The 15,566-nt window shown below is 45.1% G+C and overlaps 1 protein-coding gene across 1 annotated transcript; it reads right to left on the minus strand.

The window, feature by feature from the left end:
• Positions 1-618: 618 nt before the first annotated feature.
• Positions 619-15,007, minus strand: LOC129336930 (protein FAM47E-like). The gene is made up of 8 exons (XM_054990353.1): positions 14,814-15,007; positions 10,638-11,019; positions 8,345-8,505; positions 5,372-5,522; positions 4,866-5,066; positions 3,985-4,137; positions 2,631-2,708; positions 619-2,369 (listed from the first exon to the last, which is right to left on the minus strand). Exons 2-8 carry the CDS (start codon positions 11,004-11,006, stop codon positions 2,241-2,243), a joined length of 1,242 nt encoding a protein of 413 aa, XP_054846328.1. The 5' UTR covers positions 11,007-11,019; positions 14,814-15,007; the 3' UTR covers positions 619-2,240.
• Between the last annotated feature and the right edge of the window lie 559 nt (positions 15,008-15,566).

Below are 15,566 nucleotides of genomic sequence, written 5' to 3' on the forward strand. Positions count from 1 at the left end.
GGAGGAAAGAGAACAAGAGACTTGTTTTTTTTTCCAAATAATCTGTTTATTTACAAATGTACAGGTTGAGCAGGTATCATAAAGGGAGCAGCAGCAAACACACAGGCTGAGGCCACGACAATTCCAGGTTTAAAACTTTTTTCCAAGTTGAGCTAGACCAGGTCAACATTTTATGTCTTGGGAGTTTGACTACCAGGTGGCCTCCAAATGATCTGAGACCTTGAGTTTTTGACCCTGAGCCTGAATTTCAGCCACAGTCATCAAATGGGACAACCTAGCCCAAGCTTTAGGCCAAGGGTCCCCAACGTTTTTGCACCAGTGGTTATCTTTGCAATTCTGATACTGGGTGGTGGATGCAGTGACAAAATGGCTACCGCAAGAGGTGGAGCCAATCACAAAATGCCATAGATGGTAGAGCCAACAACAGAATGTCAGAGAGAGCGAAGTTATGCATATCCGGGGCTTTTTTTCAGCTGGAACGTGGTGGAACGGAGTTCTGGAACCTCTTGAAAATGGTCACATGGCTGGTGGCCCTGCCCCGATCTCCAGACAGAGGAGAGTTGAGATTGCCCTCTGTGCCACTGGAGCAATCCTGCAATGTGGACTGGCGCGGAGGGCAATCTAAACTCCCCTCTGTCTGGAGATCAGAGGGCGGGGCCACTGGCCATGTGACCATTTTCTCCGAGGGCAACCCACTGAGTTCCACCACCTCTTTCCCCAGAAAAAAAGCCCTGTGCATAACTATCGTAGTAAATCTTCAACATTTCAAGCACAAGCTCTGTGTAAAAGGATTTTAATCTGCACAGCCCATCAGGTTTCTAGTGGCCAGTCAGCAGCCCTGCTGGGCTAAAACAAAAGCCTCTTTATTTACTTCATTTATTGTCTATCTTCCCCCCACCAGTGGGGGACCACAGTGGTGTACACAATTCTCTTCTCCTCCATTTTTGTCTTCACAACAGCCCTGTAAGGTAGGTTAGGCTGCCACTAACAGGGTGTGATCTGCCCAAGGTCACCCAGCAAGCTTCCACAGCAAACTGGAGATTCAAACTGGAGTCTCTCAGATCCTAGTCTGACACTCTAACCACTAGACCACACTGGCGCTCAAGTGTTACAGCAGATTTCTCATACAGCTGCAGTTTCCCATCCCTTTGCCATCAGGCTGCGTTGGGTATTTTTCTAATTTTTTTATTCTAAGGGTGTGTACCAATATAACCCCCAAACAGGAACAGTGTTACGTTTTCCCTAGTAGCATATGCATGGCTTCCTCCCATGTTCTGCCTGCAAATAGCAGACCTGAGTAGTAACAACATCAACAATAACAACATTCAATTTATATACCACCCTTCGGGACAACTTAATGCCCATTCAGAGCAGTTTACAAAGTGTGTTGTTATTATTATTAACCTCAGGACAATCACCCTGTGAGGTGGGTGGGGCTGAGAGAGCTCTGAGAGAGCTGTGACTGACCCAAGGTCACCCGGCTGACTTCAAATGAACGAGTGGGGAATCAAACCTGGCTCTCCAGATTAGAGTCCTGCCGCTTTTAACCACTATACCAAACTGGCTCTCTTAACCAAAGGTCAGTTTAATTGATTGTTCCAATACATCATACGGGCTGGCCCCCTTTTAAATTTTCAAATTCTCTGCTATGTTTATTAAATCACACATCCACTTATTTTTAAAACACGAATGTTTAGAATAACTGGAAATCTGTTTCAGGAAATGGAACGTATTTTAGTGATGTTACTACTCGTTCTAGCCAATCAGAGCTGGCGTCTGCTGCAAATAGGCAGAACAAGTTTCCTCTACATTTGATCCAAATAGAAAATGGTAAGTCTGAACATAACACATCAACTGAATTTCCACAGCAGGCTCACCAATCAACTTATGTACAGCTTTACTTACTCTCATTTAGATCCCGCTAAACGTTAAACTGCCGTGCAGGCACTGGTACCAGCAGACCTCATTTCCATAGCATGAATTCTCAGCGGGCTAAAAGTAAATTACTACAGATGGGGTTCAGGTGGCAAGACTGCATCAAAGAGGAAGGTTCAAGCTGAATGTTGCAGGCCAGTGGGTTTTTAGCTGAGCAACTGGACACCCTTGACTGAGGGACTACAAATACTTGACAGTAACCAAAAGCAGAACTTTATTAGACCGGCTTGACTTAGCATCTCTAGGATTTCCCTCTTCTCTTTCCTGGAAGTGCTCTTTGCCCTCAAGAAGTCCATGTTTTACATTCATTCATTCGCAGTTTTTGACAATGAGTTTTCTTGGAGGTCCTTGTGTCTCTGAAATTTATTCCTGGAGCCCTTCCCTCTGGTTTTTGGTCCTAGAGCATTCTGTACAGCTAACATCTGTTGCAGGAACTGAAGCCAAATACATGTTTTAGTTGTTTTTTTTTTACTTCATATAAATGCACTCACTCGCTCCCTTTCCCTTTAAGGTGAAATAGGAATGGACCAATATAGGTCAAGTCATAAGAGAAGTTATGTTCAGCTCTGGAATTGGGTCCCATTGAGGAAGAATATTAAACTCAGAACACCAAGCCCTAGAAAGGATAGTTTCATGCCCACAGCTCATCTTGGTTTATGAGAGAAACCACGCAAGTCCTTTTATTGAGATCTTACCTCTGGGATCCGATAGCCTTTCCTTTCTAGGAATTCCTTAAAAGCATGGGTTCCGTGAAGATGCATGATCTCAGCATCCTGAAAAATACATAGAGAACCAAAGTGGAGAAGATTCATACAGAAGGACCATTTCTCTCTCCATACGAAATACTGTTCCTAAGGGTTCCTCTCAACGTGGCATCACCAAATGCAAGTGGGACCGTGAAAACGAATGCAGATAGCAGCAAACTTAATTCTCATTGGCTCCCATTTAAATTCTGTGAGGGCAAAGTAAATGGATAGCCACCCTGAGACACGGGAATGGGGCTAAAGCTACACATCCTTCCAGGAAGGCAGGCCTAACTCTGGGTGGAAATACAAGTTACTAAGTACCTACTGCCGCTCAAGTGAACCTCATTTTACGTGGTCCCCCTCCCACTTCCCATGCACTCACTCACGGTCACACTTCCATTTGCTCCGTGTGCATTTGATATCAGTTCCTCCAGTTTGGTGAAGCGGTTAAGAGAGGCAGGACTCTAATCTGGAGAGCCAGTTTTGATTCCCCCCTGGAGGAAATAACAGAAGCACGAGAGTCCTGACCAAGGTTAGCAAACAAAGGAATTCAAGACCACCTAACGACAACCACTTCAATTGTAAACATTCATATAATCAATACAGTAATGACAAATTGCCAATATATGTGCAGTTCATACAATAGTCAATATCCATTCATAATTCAATGTTGTATCAATACATTTATACAGTCTTCGTTGCAAGACCCATAAAGTGCTCAGTGCTAGTAAAACAACTAGTTAATCATCCACAGCCATACAGCTTCCAATCATAAGTCCGTAAGCAGGATGATTCAATCTGATACAATTCAATACATCAATATGAATGGCCAGGGAAGCACTATAGGTCATGAATCATGTAGAAAACAATATCCATCTGACGGGAAAACCGGTGAAGAATCCCGTTTCTGGAATCCCTTTCTCAAAGATGGTATATATACACTCCGACGTTTCCTTCATCCACTTTAGACTTGCACTTAAACCATCAATTGCATAACGTCAGTTGCTGAATCGAGCGAAGGCTGTTTACAATTGAAGTGGTTGTTGTTAGGTGGTCTTGAATTCCTTTGTTTGCTAACCCCTGGAGGAAATGGCAGTTTTGGAGGGTGGGTTTTATGGCGTTACACTCCTGCTGAGCTCTCTCCCGTCTATATACTCTGTCCTCCCTCAGCTCTGCTTCCAAATCTTCAGCTATTTCCCAAACTGGAGTTGGCAACGGTGTGTGTCAGATGAAACACAGGAACCAATCACCATTGCTGGGTTCTTAGCTTGTAAAATATACCGTCGTAGCTATTCAGTAATACCTTTTCATCTAATATCTTCTTCGAAGTCTTTACGCTCATATCCTCCAGTTGCGGATCCTCTAAAGGTTCGTTGGCTTTCTGTTTTTTCCATGTCTTTGGGTCCAGATACCAGGCACCGTACCTGATCTTCTCCCACTTGGGTTGGTACGATTCCTATTTAAGAAAAAAAAATTAATTAGCAAATTATCCCTAATTACTTTGACTGCTTCTCTTACCGTGCAATCCTAAGAAGAGCTACTCCAGTCTCAGTCCATTGAAATTAATGGGCTTAAACTGGAGAAACTCTTTTTAGGATTGCACTGTTAGGATCCCAGTTGGGAATAAAATTATATACCACCCTCAGATATGGTGCTGGGAACCCTACGTATGTACACATGAAGCTGCCTTATACAGAATCAGGCCGCTGGCCCATCAAGCAGCTCTCCAGGGCCGTTTCCACGTGTCTTACCAGCCTGCAGAACATCACGCGAAAGACCCGGAAGACAGCATCTTCTCACGCGAAATCACGCCAGGAAGATGCTGTTATTCGGGAGTTTTGTGCGAAATCGCGATTTCGTGCGATTTCGCGCAAGAAGACTCTGTCTTCCGGACTTTCGCACGATGTTCCGTAGGCAGGTAAGACGTGTGGAAATGGCTCAGGATTGCAGGTAGAGGTCTTTTGCATTACCTGCAACCTGATCCTTTTAACTGGAAATGCCGGGAATTGAACCTCGGACTTTTGGCATGCCAGGCGGGTGCTCTACCACTTTGACTGTGGCACTAATCTATCCAGAAAAGCGGTATATAAGCACAAGGTTATTACGGTCATCTGTTCACTTTGCACAGCCAAAAAAACAGGTCTCTGCCAAAATGTTGCAAGTGGAAGGTCAAGGTTTGCTTACCTTCAACCGGCTTCCTTGTGGGACGGCAGGGATGTTCACAGGATCCTGGGCGGGTGGCATCCCCAGGTGTCTCCTCAGATCGGCTGGCAAATCGTTCAGCTCCACAACATGTATTGGGAAAGAGACCAGGCGGTTGGCTTCGTAACCCACGTCAAACAGGTTTATAATGGTGGCCTCATCAATTTTATCTCTCTCTCCTCCCTAGAACAGTAATCCAGATGAAGGAAAAAAGGCTCAACATACATCTTTCCAGAGTGTGTATCGCTGGCTGATTCCGCAGACGTTGGATAATGCACTTTCAATGCACTTTATCAATCGTTTGAGGTGGATTTTTTGTTCTGCACACGAAAAAATCCATTCCAAATGATCTATAAAGAGGATTGGAAGTGCATTATCCAACGTCTGCGGAATCAGCCGGTCAGTACACGTCCTTCAACCATGATTTGGGATTGCCATAAAATGTGGTAGCTAAGAAGTGGACCCCGCCTAGGCATTCGTTTACTCACCAGGGAATCAAACCATCTGCAGAGCTCCTTGGTGGCTTGCTTTACAGACTCGTCGAGGGGAGGGATGTAATTGAGCCTGGCCTCCCTTTCTCTTGCGGCCACTGCTTGCTTGGAAAACCATGTGTAAGGGTCCTTGCCTTTTGGATCCTTGCTGTAAGAGATGTTACACAATAGTGCCTTTTGAATGATTGGCCTCGGCTACCTGTGACACTGGGAGTTCTGAGAATGGAGATCCCAAGGCTGTTCATAATTAGAATTTCAGATATGCAGAGGCCTGGTTCTGATCAGAAAAAAGGAGGGGGGGGTCTCCTTTCTGCGCCAATCTGAAAGGGCCCAGCGGTGGGGCACTAGTGGGAAATCAGTGAGGTTAGGAGACCCAGTCACCCTCTATTCATGCCACAGTCCCAATCAATTGCACTTCCAGGCACCTGGAAATTAAGGAAATGTTGGGGGCTCTATTTTGGAACATCGTATGTATTTGAGCCTTAACCTTAATGCAAATCAATAATATTATTTGCTGTTTATATGCTGTTTTTCCTCAGCGCCCTAAATGCTTGACATATCACAGACTATGCCTCTTGTCTTTCATGGCCTTCTGATGCGATGGTTCACAATTCTTCTCCTATATGTGTATATGGCCATTTTCACACGTCTTACTGGCTGCCCCGGATGATTGCGTCATTTCCAGCATGACCCAGAAGTGACAGGTCACACCAGGGGCAATTTTTAAAGAACCTGGCACAACCTGGCACTTCCAGTCATGCTGGAAATGACGTAATCATTGGGGGCCATGGGTGCACGTGGAGTCTGTGGTGGACACAGCTTAGTACCCCCTGCACCCTCCATTTTGGACTGGGGGGGCGGGACTTGGCAACTCTGCAAGATTCCTCTTTAACTTAGGAAATAGATTCTGAACACAGGATGTTTAAAGAATATGAGAACGAGAAACAATTCCAAATTAATCACATCTTTTGAAAACAACAAAAGATGCATACCATATCGTCTTGGAATTTACCATCTCTCCCTTTGTCCCACCCTGCCCTCATGCAATTTGAAGGAATCTGAAATATTTGAACAGATTTGTTCTCCAGGCGAATTTCTGGAAAACAGGGTTTGATCTATAGAACCTTGGAGTACTATTTTTGTTGACTGTGTGTAACATTATCTATGGGTTTCTGTAATTAAAAAAGGCTATGAAATTGCTCCATCCATTTGTCCCCACAAGGTGGCGCTCAAAAGCTAACATATGTGTACTTCTGTGGTTTAAATTTACACAGGTTATTCTTCAGGCTCAGAATTCAAACGTTCCCATTTTTCCCTAGACATGCTCTCAATAGGCCAAACTTCATCTAGCAGCACAGGCCTATGTGGGAAAGGTGGGTCACCACCAATTTAATATAAAGCAGGAGGGCAGAGCAGTTCTAAGCATAGGACCGGTGTGCAAGAGATGGGTACTGATCCACACGTTGCCCCCTATACAATTCTCTCCCAATCGGAAGGCTCCTAGAAGTGAAGGTGAAACCGATGGAGCCTTCGGGAGGCAAAGAGGAAATTAACAAACCCTTTGAGGAGCAATCTTTGCTGACTTTGTAGAGAGGGGAAATTGACAAAGCCTTCCGATCTCTTTTAAAACTCAGCTTCTCAGCTAACGTTGCAACTCCCTTTACGTGCGTGTCCTTGTGTAATTCATCTCTTGTAGCTTAGCTCTGCCTCTCTATTTTATTTCCTCTCTCGCGCTGAGCTGATAATTCACCTGAGGGCAGCCATTGCTAAATAAAGAGTCCAATGAGAGAGAAAGGAACTGCTACCAATGTCCCTCCTGACCTGCAGCCAACCTCCTTGTTACACCGAATCCATTCCCCTTCAAAGCATCCAGAGGATCTTTCTCACCATCTGCAAGAACCTTTTGCTGTGCCTGTCTATCGTTCTTGCTTTTGACCCTTTTCAAATATCCGTGATCTATGTCGTTCCAGAGAATTTATAAGGGAAACAAAGGGAGAGGAAAAATTAGTGGAGAGGTGAAATTGACAGAGCCTTGTGGGGGGGAGGCGAAAAGGAAATAAATAAACCCCCTGAGGGGTGATCTCTGCTGGCTCTATAGAGGCAGGAAATTGACACAGCCTTCCAAAACATCCCCTCTGTCTTAATCTCTGTTCCTCCCCTCCCGGCTAAATTTGCGTCTCTTTTCAGTTAAGCATCCTCGTGTAAGAAACCTTGGCCGTTTCCACACGGCTTACCTGTGCTCATAACGTCCTGGTAGATGGTGCAAAAAACGCAGAAGATCGCGTTTCCTCACGTGAGATTTGCGCGATGTCACATGACGTCGCACAAATCTCGCACGAGGAAACGCAATCTCACGCGAGGAAACGTTACGAGCACAGGTAAGCCGTGTGGAAATGGCCCTGGTATAGAAAGACTCTGAGCTGTTGGGCACTGAGACCAGAAGAAACCTGTACTGGGAGAAAATCATTTGGGACCGAAAATGCAGACTTGGGCAGGGGGTGTGTGTGTGTGGCTTTTGAGACAACTTTAAATCACACACACACACACTTATCTACCACTCCTCTTAATATTAAGTTGATGTACCTGAGCTGGGTCTTTTCCCCAGCCAGCCAGGGAAATCCAAACTTTCCTATTTACATGGCAGCCATCCAGGCTTTACTGCTCTCTTTCCCGAAATTTCACAGCCAAGCCAGCTTGCGAAAAATCATAGAAACAAATGTACCACAATGCCGTGTAGTTATGGGGAAGCAAACCTAACTTCCCAACAGCATTGAACCTGGGACAGATGAACAGTGTAGAAATGGCCTGAGCTGACATTGGGTTTGAATCTTTCCATCTCGTAGCACTTCGTCACCCCATTGCAAAAAGTCGTTTTGCTCACTCCATTCGTGAATGAGCGTTCCTCACCCGTAGATATTACAGCCCCATCATTTCATAGCACGCTTTCATTGGGCATTTCTAGGCACTCACTCCTTATATGGCTTGTTGCACTTTGCCCTTCTGTTTCCTTCGCCCTCTGACTGAGAGTGTATCACAGGGAGGCCGGGACACTGTTGTTGCATATTGGCAGCCTCTTCTTCACTGAGCGGAAGCATCTCGGGATCCAAGATGCCTACGATTTCCTGGAAGAGCTAAGAACAAAACTGGAAAGTCTTCCAAGTGGAAATATGTCAGCAGAGCGGCTTCTCCAAAGTGATTATGTCCATTTTGGGGGACCAGAACAAACTTGTAATAAAAGCTTTCTCCCATAAACACATCACAATACCACCACAAATAAATACACTGACTATAACCTCATGAGTCATGAAAGAAAATGTGCAGAAAATAGCTTGTCCTCTTACATCTAGCCCCTGCCCTGAGATTTAAATCTTTCCCCTGGAACCCCTGATCTGATAACTACGTGTTATGTTTTTGATGACGGAGGAATGCATGACACTTTAATTAACACTCAAGAAGGCCCTGATCTTAGAGAAAATATTCATAAGCACCCACCGCCCAGTGTGACTCCCTTAACCATCATCCTGTGGTTTCCCCCTGAAGCAGGCAAGCTGGAGGGGTGAGGGGTCATCGGTGGGCAGGCGGGTCTGCCGATGCTGGGATCCGTGCCCCTACGCAGCCATAGCTCCATAGTTCTGTAACCAATAAAGTTGTGGCCTAATTTTATCCAAAAACAAGCGTCAGCGTGTTTTTTCCTGCCCTGCATATCCCTGCCCTTTGGGATGGCTTCGCAAACACATCACAATACCACCACAAATAAATACACTGACTATAACCTCATGAGTCATGAAAGAAAATGTGCAGAAAATAGCTTGTCCTCTTACATCTAGCCCCTGCCCTGAGATTTAAATCTTTCCCCTGGAACCCCTGATCTGATAACTACGTGTTATGTTTTTGATGACGGAGGAATGCATGACACTTTAATTAACACTCAAGAAGGCCCTGATCTTAGAGAAAATATTCATAAGCACCCACTGGCAATCACTGAAATATGCGGTTTTAGGCTAAATAGACCCTTGGCCTGCCTCAGAAGAAACCTTCTGCCTGCACTTGCCCTTGAATTGAGTATGTCTTGGTACAATGCCCATCCTTCTTAAATATACACTGCTATATGCCCTTCGGGGCATTTTCTACAGCTAATCAATGGGCAAGAGTAGGTAACGGCAGTTGTAAATGAATAACTTTATGGATGTTTCTAGGATGGCCATCATTTTTTTCTCCTGGCCAGTCCCTGTAGCTTGAACAGCAACTTAATACACCTGAAACATAGAGTCTCTCTACACAAGGCATCTTACACGGGGACGCTCAAGTGACTGTGTGGTCTTATATTCAAGTGACCTCTGTCTCTCTAGTGGTGCATGTGTATCCACAATGGGAGAACAAATGTAAGATCATTCACTTGATCCTACTCATGTGAGAGTCTCTCTACAGGAGACATCTGACACGTGAAGAACACGTGTCAGGAGGCGCAATATTAGCTCATTCACTTGATCCTACTCATGTGAGAGTCTCTCTACAGGAGACATCTGACACGTGAAGAACACGTGTCAGGAGGTGCAATATTAGCTCGGAGGGGAGTTTAAAAAGACAGAGTCAGTAGCAGGTTTTGCCCATTTCCATTCCTCGCTTTCCTCTGGTTGCGATCCCACACAGTTTTAGACAGGAGAGGGGAAACTGACAGACCCTCTGAGGAGCAATCTCCACCGGCTCTGTTCTTAAAAAAAACCTACACTTCCTGGCACAGTTTTAAACTGGAGAGGTGAAAATGACAGAGCTTTTGGGGAGGTGAAGATGAAATTAACAAACCCTCTGAGGAGTGATCTCCAGCGGCTCTGTCTTTTTAAACTACACTTCCTAGCTAACATTGCGTCTCCCTACACTTGATGAACACGGACCCAGGCGTCTCGTGTAGAGAGATTCTAAGATGTCTTGTATAAAGAAACTCATAGAAACCTAGAGCTGGAATTGACCCCAAAGGTCATCCAGTCCAACCCCCTGCACAATGCTGAAAACCCACAGCCACCTCTCTACCTTTCCCAGTGACCCCTACCCTATGCCCAGAGGAAAGCAAATATTCAGCAGGTGAAGTTTTTCTTGGCATGGTAAAATAAATGAAAGGGGGCCCCTCACCTGTGAGATTTCTGGTCAGGCTGCTTTTAAAAAAAGAGGAGTGGGGCCAGTACAAACAAAAAATGGCAGAGATTTTCTTGGTTTTGTATTTGCAAAAAGATAGATTTTTAAATTGTTTATGAATACAGAAACTTACCTCCAGTGGGATGCTTTCTGCCAGGTGAGGATAGAGCGCCAAGGGGTGTTGGCTGAGGCAGTACTCGGTCTGAGCAACAGTCTCCTTCCCGGCTTGCAGCATCGGACTGAGTTGGGAGTGGCAGCTCTTGGACACGAGGGACATCTTTTTAGTTCTTCGCCGGGTCTTGCGCAGGCCCTCGGATTTAGTTCGGAGAAGAATAGGGGTGGGCCCCTTTGTGGGCTGAATGATGATGTCGTTGCTTGGAGGAGGAAGGCCCACTCTGAAATCATCCAGGCCGCTTCGCAAGAATCTCCAGCGCTGGCTGTTTAAGGAATCGGAGAGCCTGGCTTTGTTCAGGGTGTGTTTCTGAAAGCACTGGAACGGCATTTCCTCTTAGGATCTGAAAAATAAAAGCCGATCCGCTAGGTTTGGCTCACCACCTTTCTTGCTGTGACACCTTGCTATGAATTTTGGCCAGTAGGCTGGTGTCCAACCTTTTACACAAAAAAGGTTGAGCTTATCCTATCAATTACGTCCATGTTAGGAAAAGCTTCACTTAGGCTGATTCCGCACACGTTGGATAACGCACTTTCAATGCACTTTATCAATCGTTTGAGGTGGATTTTTTGTTCCGCACACAAAAAAATCCGTTCCAAACGATCTATAAAGAAGATTGGAAGTGCATTATCCAACTTGTGCGGAATCACTCTTAGTTTCTTCGGCTTTTTTTTGCACGGGTAATTTTAGCTGCATTTGGCTCCATACCTCTTTGGGTTTTCTTCCGAATTCCTGACAATTAACTCCTTCAAAAGGCATTTCAAGGATTCTCATCTGAGTTTTCTCCCTGTGTTATAATGTTTGAGACCAAAACACAGGCTGCAGGAACCACCTGCTTCTGGGGTTTTGGAAGACCTGGGACGTCTCCCAAAGTATTCCTGTTAAGCACAGTCGTCCAAGCCCTCCCTGAATCAAAGGACAGTCATCATAAAGGGGCTTTTAGGCCTTGCCATCTGACATGCGTGTTTTTAGCGGAGGAAAGAGCTAGCCGCTGGACGGCAGGGGCTCTAACGGAACAGAAAGAGAATAAATAATCTATAATTTCTTTTTCACTTAGCCATAAAAGTCTATCACCAGTTTCTGCAGCTTATCTGCAAGGCCAACATAAGGACAGAGGCATTCTGAATTACTTTTTAAAAAGCGGACAAAGTTCCTAATACAAAAATGGTGCTCTGCATACATTCAGAGACCCTTAGCTTTAAAATAAATTTTATAAATGAAGTTTTTTAAAATGTACCTACGCTTTCTTAGGTTGGTTACGAATTGCTCCCTCCACACTATGGATATCTGCATATTCAAATCAAAGTTTCTTGTTTCTTTTCAGTTCAATAGTTTATGTTCTTTCCCTATTCGATGCAAATATTGTAATTGCTATATGAACTGGGTTTCAGCCTGAATTAGTTATATAGAAAAGGGGATTTTGGTAGGTACAGATGAACGGCTTAGAACAGCTACCCTCGGTAGGCCCAAATTGACATCACACATGAATTTGTGAAGCGGAACCAAATGCTCCAATGGTCCTCGTCTACCGGGGACAGCCCCTATTTTCGGGCAATTACTGTCCCACATACTGTGCCTCATCTTGTCTTTGGAGGGAACATGACACTTTTTGTGTTAGTTGCCAGTGGGGATCAAGGCTTGTCCTAGTATTGACTGTTCATGGAACGACCACTCCCCAGAAATCTCCTCAAGAGGAGCTTCCTGTAGTTTCTACCAGGGCTTTTTTTTCTGGGGAAAGAGGTGGTGGAACTCAGTGGGTTGCCCTCGGAGAAAATGGTCATATGGCCGGTGGCCCCGCCCCCTGATCTCCAGACAGAGGGGAGTTGAGATTGCCCTCCAGCGGAGGGCAATCTCAACTCCCCTCTGTCTGGAGATCAGGGGGCGGGGCCACCAGCCATGTGACCATTTTCAAGAGGTTCCAGAACTCCGTTCCACTGCGTTCCCGCTGAAAAGCCCTGATTTCTACTATATCTAAAGCTGTGTGCTCTCCAGAAGCTCCAACAAAAGAATCCTGCTTCAGCAGACGAGGAAATCCCTGAACAGATCTGTCTACTTCCTGCACCTCCAGAGTCTCTCCCTCACCACACCCTGGGAATGGAGGAGGTGGAGGACCAGAGCAAAACCCTAAACCAGGGCCATTTCCACACGTCCTTATATTAGCGCCACTGTATTGCTACTGTGCTGCTATACTCATCGCTGTTCACACATTATCGCAATCGATCCACTCAATCCCGTCATTCTCCTATCATTGTTGCACTTCAGATGAGAATGGCTTTTCCCCCCACTTTGAAACACTTCTTTCACGCTATTTTTGGGATGCATGAGAATGCTTAGAAGCACTTCTCAAGAGACTGCCCCCTAAACCACCCCTCCTTCCAAGCGTTTCGCTTCAAAGGATCCAATTTTCCTGCTCTGTGGAGGAATGCTTATGGACAGGACTGGGACAAGCCCACTCATATTCCTTTAGATGTTTGCTTTATTGATTGATTGAATGAATGAATGAATGAATGAGTTTTCCTTGTGCTATTGCAAACTCACGTTCAAATCGAAAAACCCAAGTATCCGATTTGTGGTCCTCTATCTGCATTAGAACTAAAGCGGGGGTACTTTCGTCAGAGGTGAGAGCAGCTATTGCTCTGCCCTACATTGCACTTTTTCAGAGGGATATGTACTATTGATAGCACCACACAGACGCTATTGGAAGGAGAATGTGAACACCATTTGGTGATAGCGGGATCATCACAAATGCCATCACTGCATGAGCCAGTTTGGTGTAGTGGTTAAGAGTGTGGGACTCTAATCTGGAGAGCTGGGTTCGATTCCTCACTCCTCCACTTGAAGCCAGCTGGGTGACCTTGGGCTAGTCACAGCTCTTCCAGAGCTCTCTCAGCCCCATCACCTCACAGGGTGTTTTGTTGTGGGGATAATAATGGCATACTTTGTAAACCGCTCTGAGTGGGCATTAAGTTGTCCTGAAGGGCAGTATATAAATCGAATGTTGTTGTTGTTACAAAAATAGCGGGAAAGTAAGTGTGTATGGAAGCAGCTCAGGTGGAGGAGAGTGTGCTTGGCAGCTCAGGGCCTCCTACATTCTAGCCTCTCGCAGCATCAGTCAACTAGCCCTGGCTACGATACAGAGATGAACTCTCAGTTCCTTACACAATCCCGCAGTTGAGTCCCAACCTTTGCTGGTTCAACATCTCCTTTTAACTAGCCGGTGTTTTAGCCTAGAGAGTAGCTGGCGGCTAAGCTTCCTAGGGCCTGCCTCTGGTAGAGGTTTGCAGCTTTCCCTCCTGCCTTGAGCCTTGGAGCCTGCCCTGCTTTCTTGCCCACCTGTTTACCCGACATTTTTGAGCCTTGCTGCCAACTTCCCAGAACAGGATAGAAAGGTTGATGACGGGCCAAAAGAAAAATAGAGGCTTCATGTTGTATGATTTACCAGATCATCGTGCCATGAAAAGCTTTACGGTCACTGTAGACTTGATAGCCCTATTTTGAATTTAGTCTGTATTAATTTCTGATTCTATTCAATAAGGTTTGCTAAAGTTGATGTTTGGGGAGAGGCTGTGGCTCAGAGGAAGAGCCTCTGCTTGGCAACTAGAAGGTCCCAAGTTCGATCCCCGGCATCTCCAGTTAAAAGGACCAGGCAGTGGGTGATGTGAAGGGTCTTTGCTTGAGACCCTGGAGAGCTGCTGCCAGTCTGGCTCGGTATGGCAGCTTCTTGTGTCTCGGGCTGGGTAGGTTTATAACCTGGGTAGGTCTGGTGTTCTGCACTTGGCAATAACTTGATTTTCAGAAATCAGCAGATAGGAGACACAAGAATTATCACTTGCTTAGATCTGTAGCTCAACAGTGTTAAAAGCACAGGGTGTCTCCCAGTGTACCAGTTCTTAACTTAAAAGAGAGCGCTAAAGACATCAGTCACAAACCCTGAAATTCTACATGATCCATAAAACAGAAATCCAGATTTTACAAACATCTTCTGTAAACGATTAACTAGCATACATCATACAGCACAATGTAGAATTAAACAGTAGCTATGTTGCATCATCTAGCAGAATAATTTCACCCTGGAGGATTAAGAAGGAGGCATTTAAATCTTTAGCTCAAGTTATAAAATGAAAAAAAAATACATACCGGTCAGCAAACATTGCACAAATTCCACACATGATCTAGCAGCTAATTCTGAATTGATGGTACAAGACAAAGTTACATAAATATTGCACAAAATGAGGACATGCCTGGTTACGTGTGTCTCTGGTTTGAGAGTTTTTATAAAGTAGCTAATCTTTTTCTTCAGGGAGAAGAGAGGTATTCCCAGCGTGGCACACTTGGTGCGCTCTCTGTTGTGTTTGAGACTGGTTGTTGTAGCAACCAAATTCTGCTAAGCTACTAATTCGCAGCAAATGTTACACTTGTGTGAACAAAATTAATCCAACTTTTCACGGTTCCACAAGTGATTGTAGAAAGAAAGAAAGAAAGAAAGAAAGAAAGAAAGAAAGAAAGAAAGAAAGAAAGAAAGAAAGAAAGAAAGAAAGAAAGAAAGAAAGAAAGAAAGAAAGAAAGAAAGAAAGAAAGAACGGAGGGAGGGAGGGAGGGAGGGAGGGAGGGAGACACTATACTTCCAGAAGTTTAGCGAATGTTTACTGCAATGCCGGGATGCACCAGGATGTGTGGATTTGCCCGTAGTTTAAGAGCCGGGGGATATCGCTCCTCAGAGGGTTTGTTAATTTCATCTTCACCTCCCCCAAGGCTCTGTCAATTTTCACCTCTCTAGTCTAAAACTGTGTGAGATCCCAACCAGAGAGCGGCAAGGAATGGAAATGGGCTGGAGCTGCCTTCCAGAGCTGGTCTTGGACCTGGAGAGGTTCTAATGGGCTGAAGTTTCCC

The sequence above is a fragment of the Eublepharis macularius genome, chromosome 10 (genome assembly GCF_028583425.1).
Source record: "Eublepharis macularius isolate TG4126 chromosome 10, MPM_Emac_v1.0, whole genome shotgun sequence".
Classification (NCBI taxonomy): Eukaryota; Metazoa; Chordata; class Lepidosauria; order Squamata; family Eublepharidae; genus Eublepharis; species Eublepharis macularius.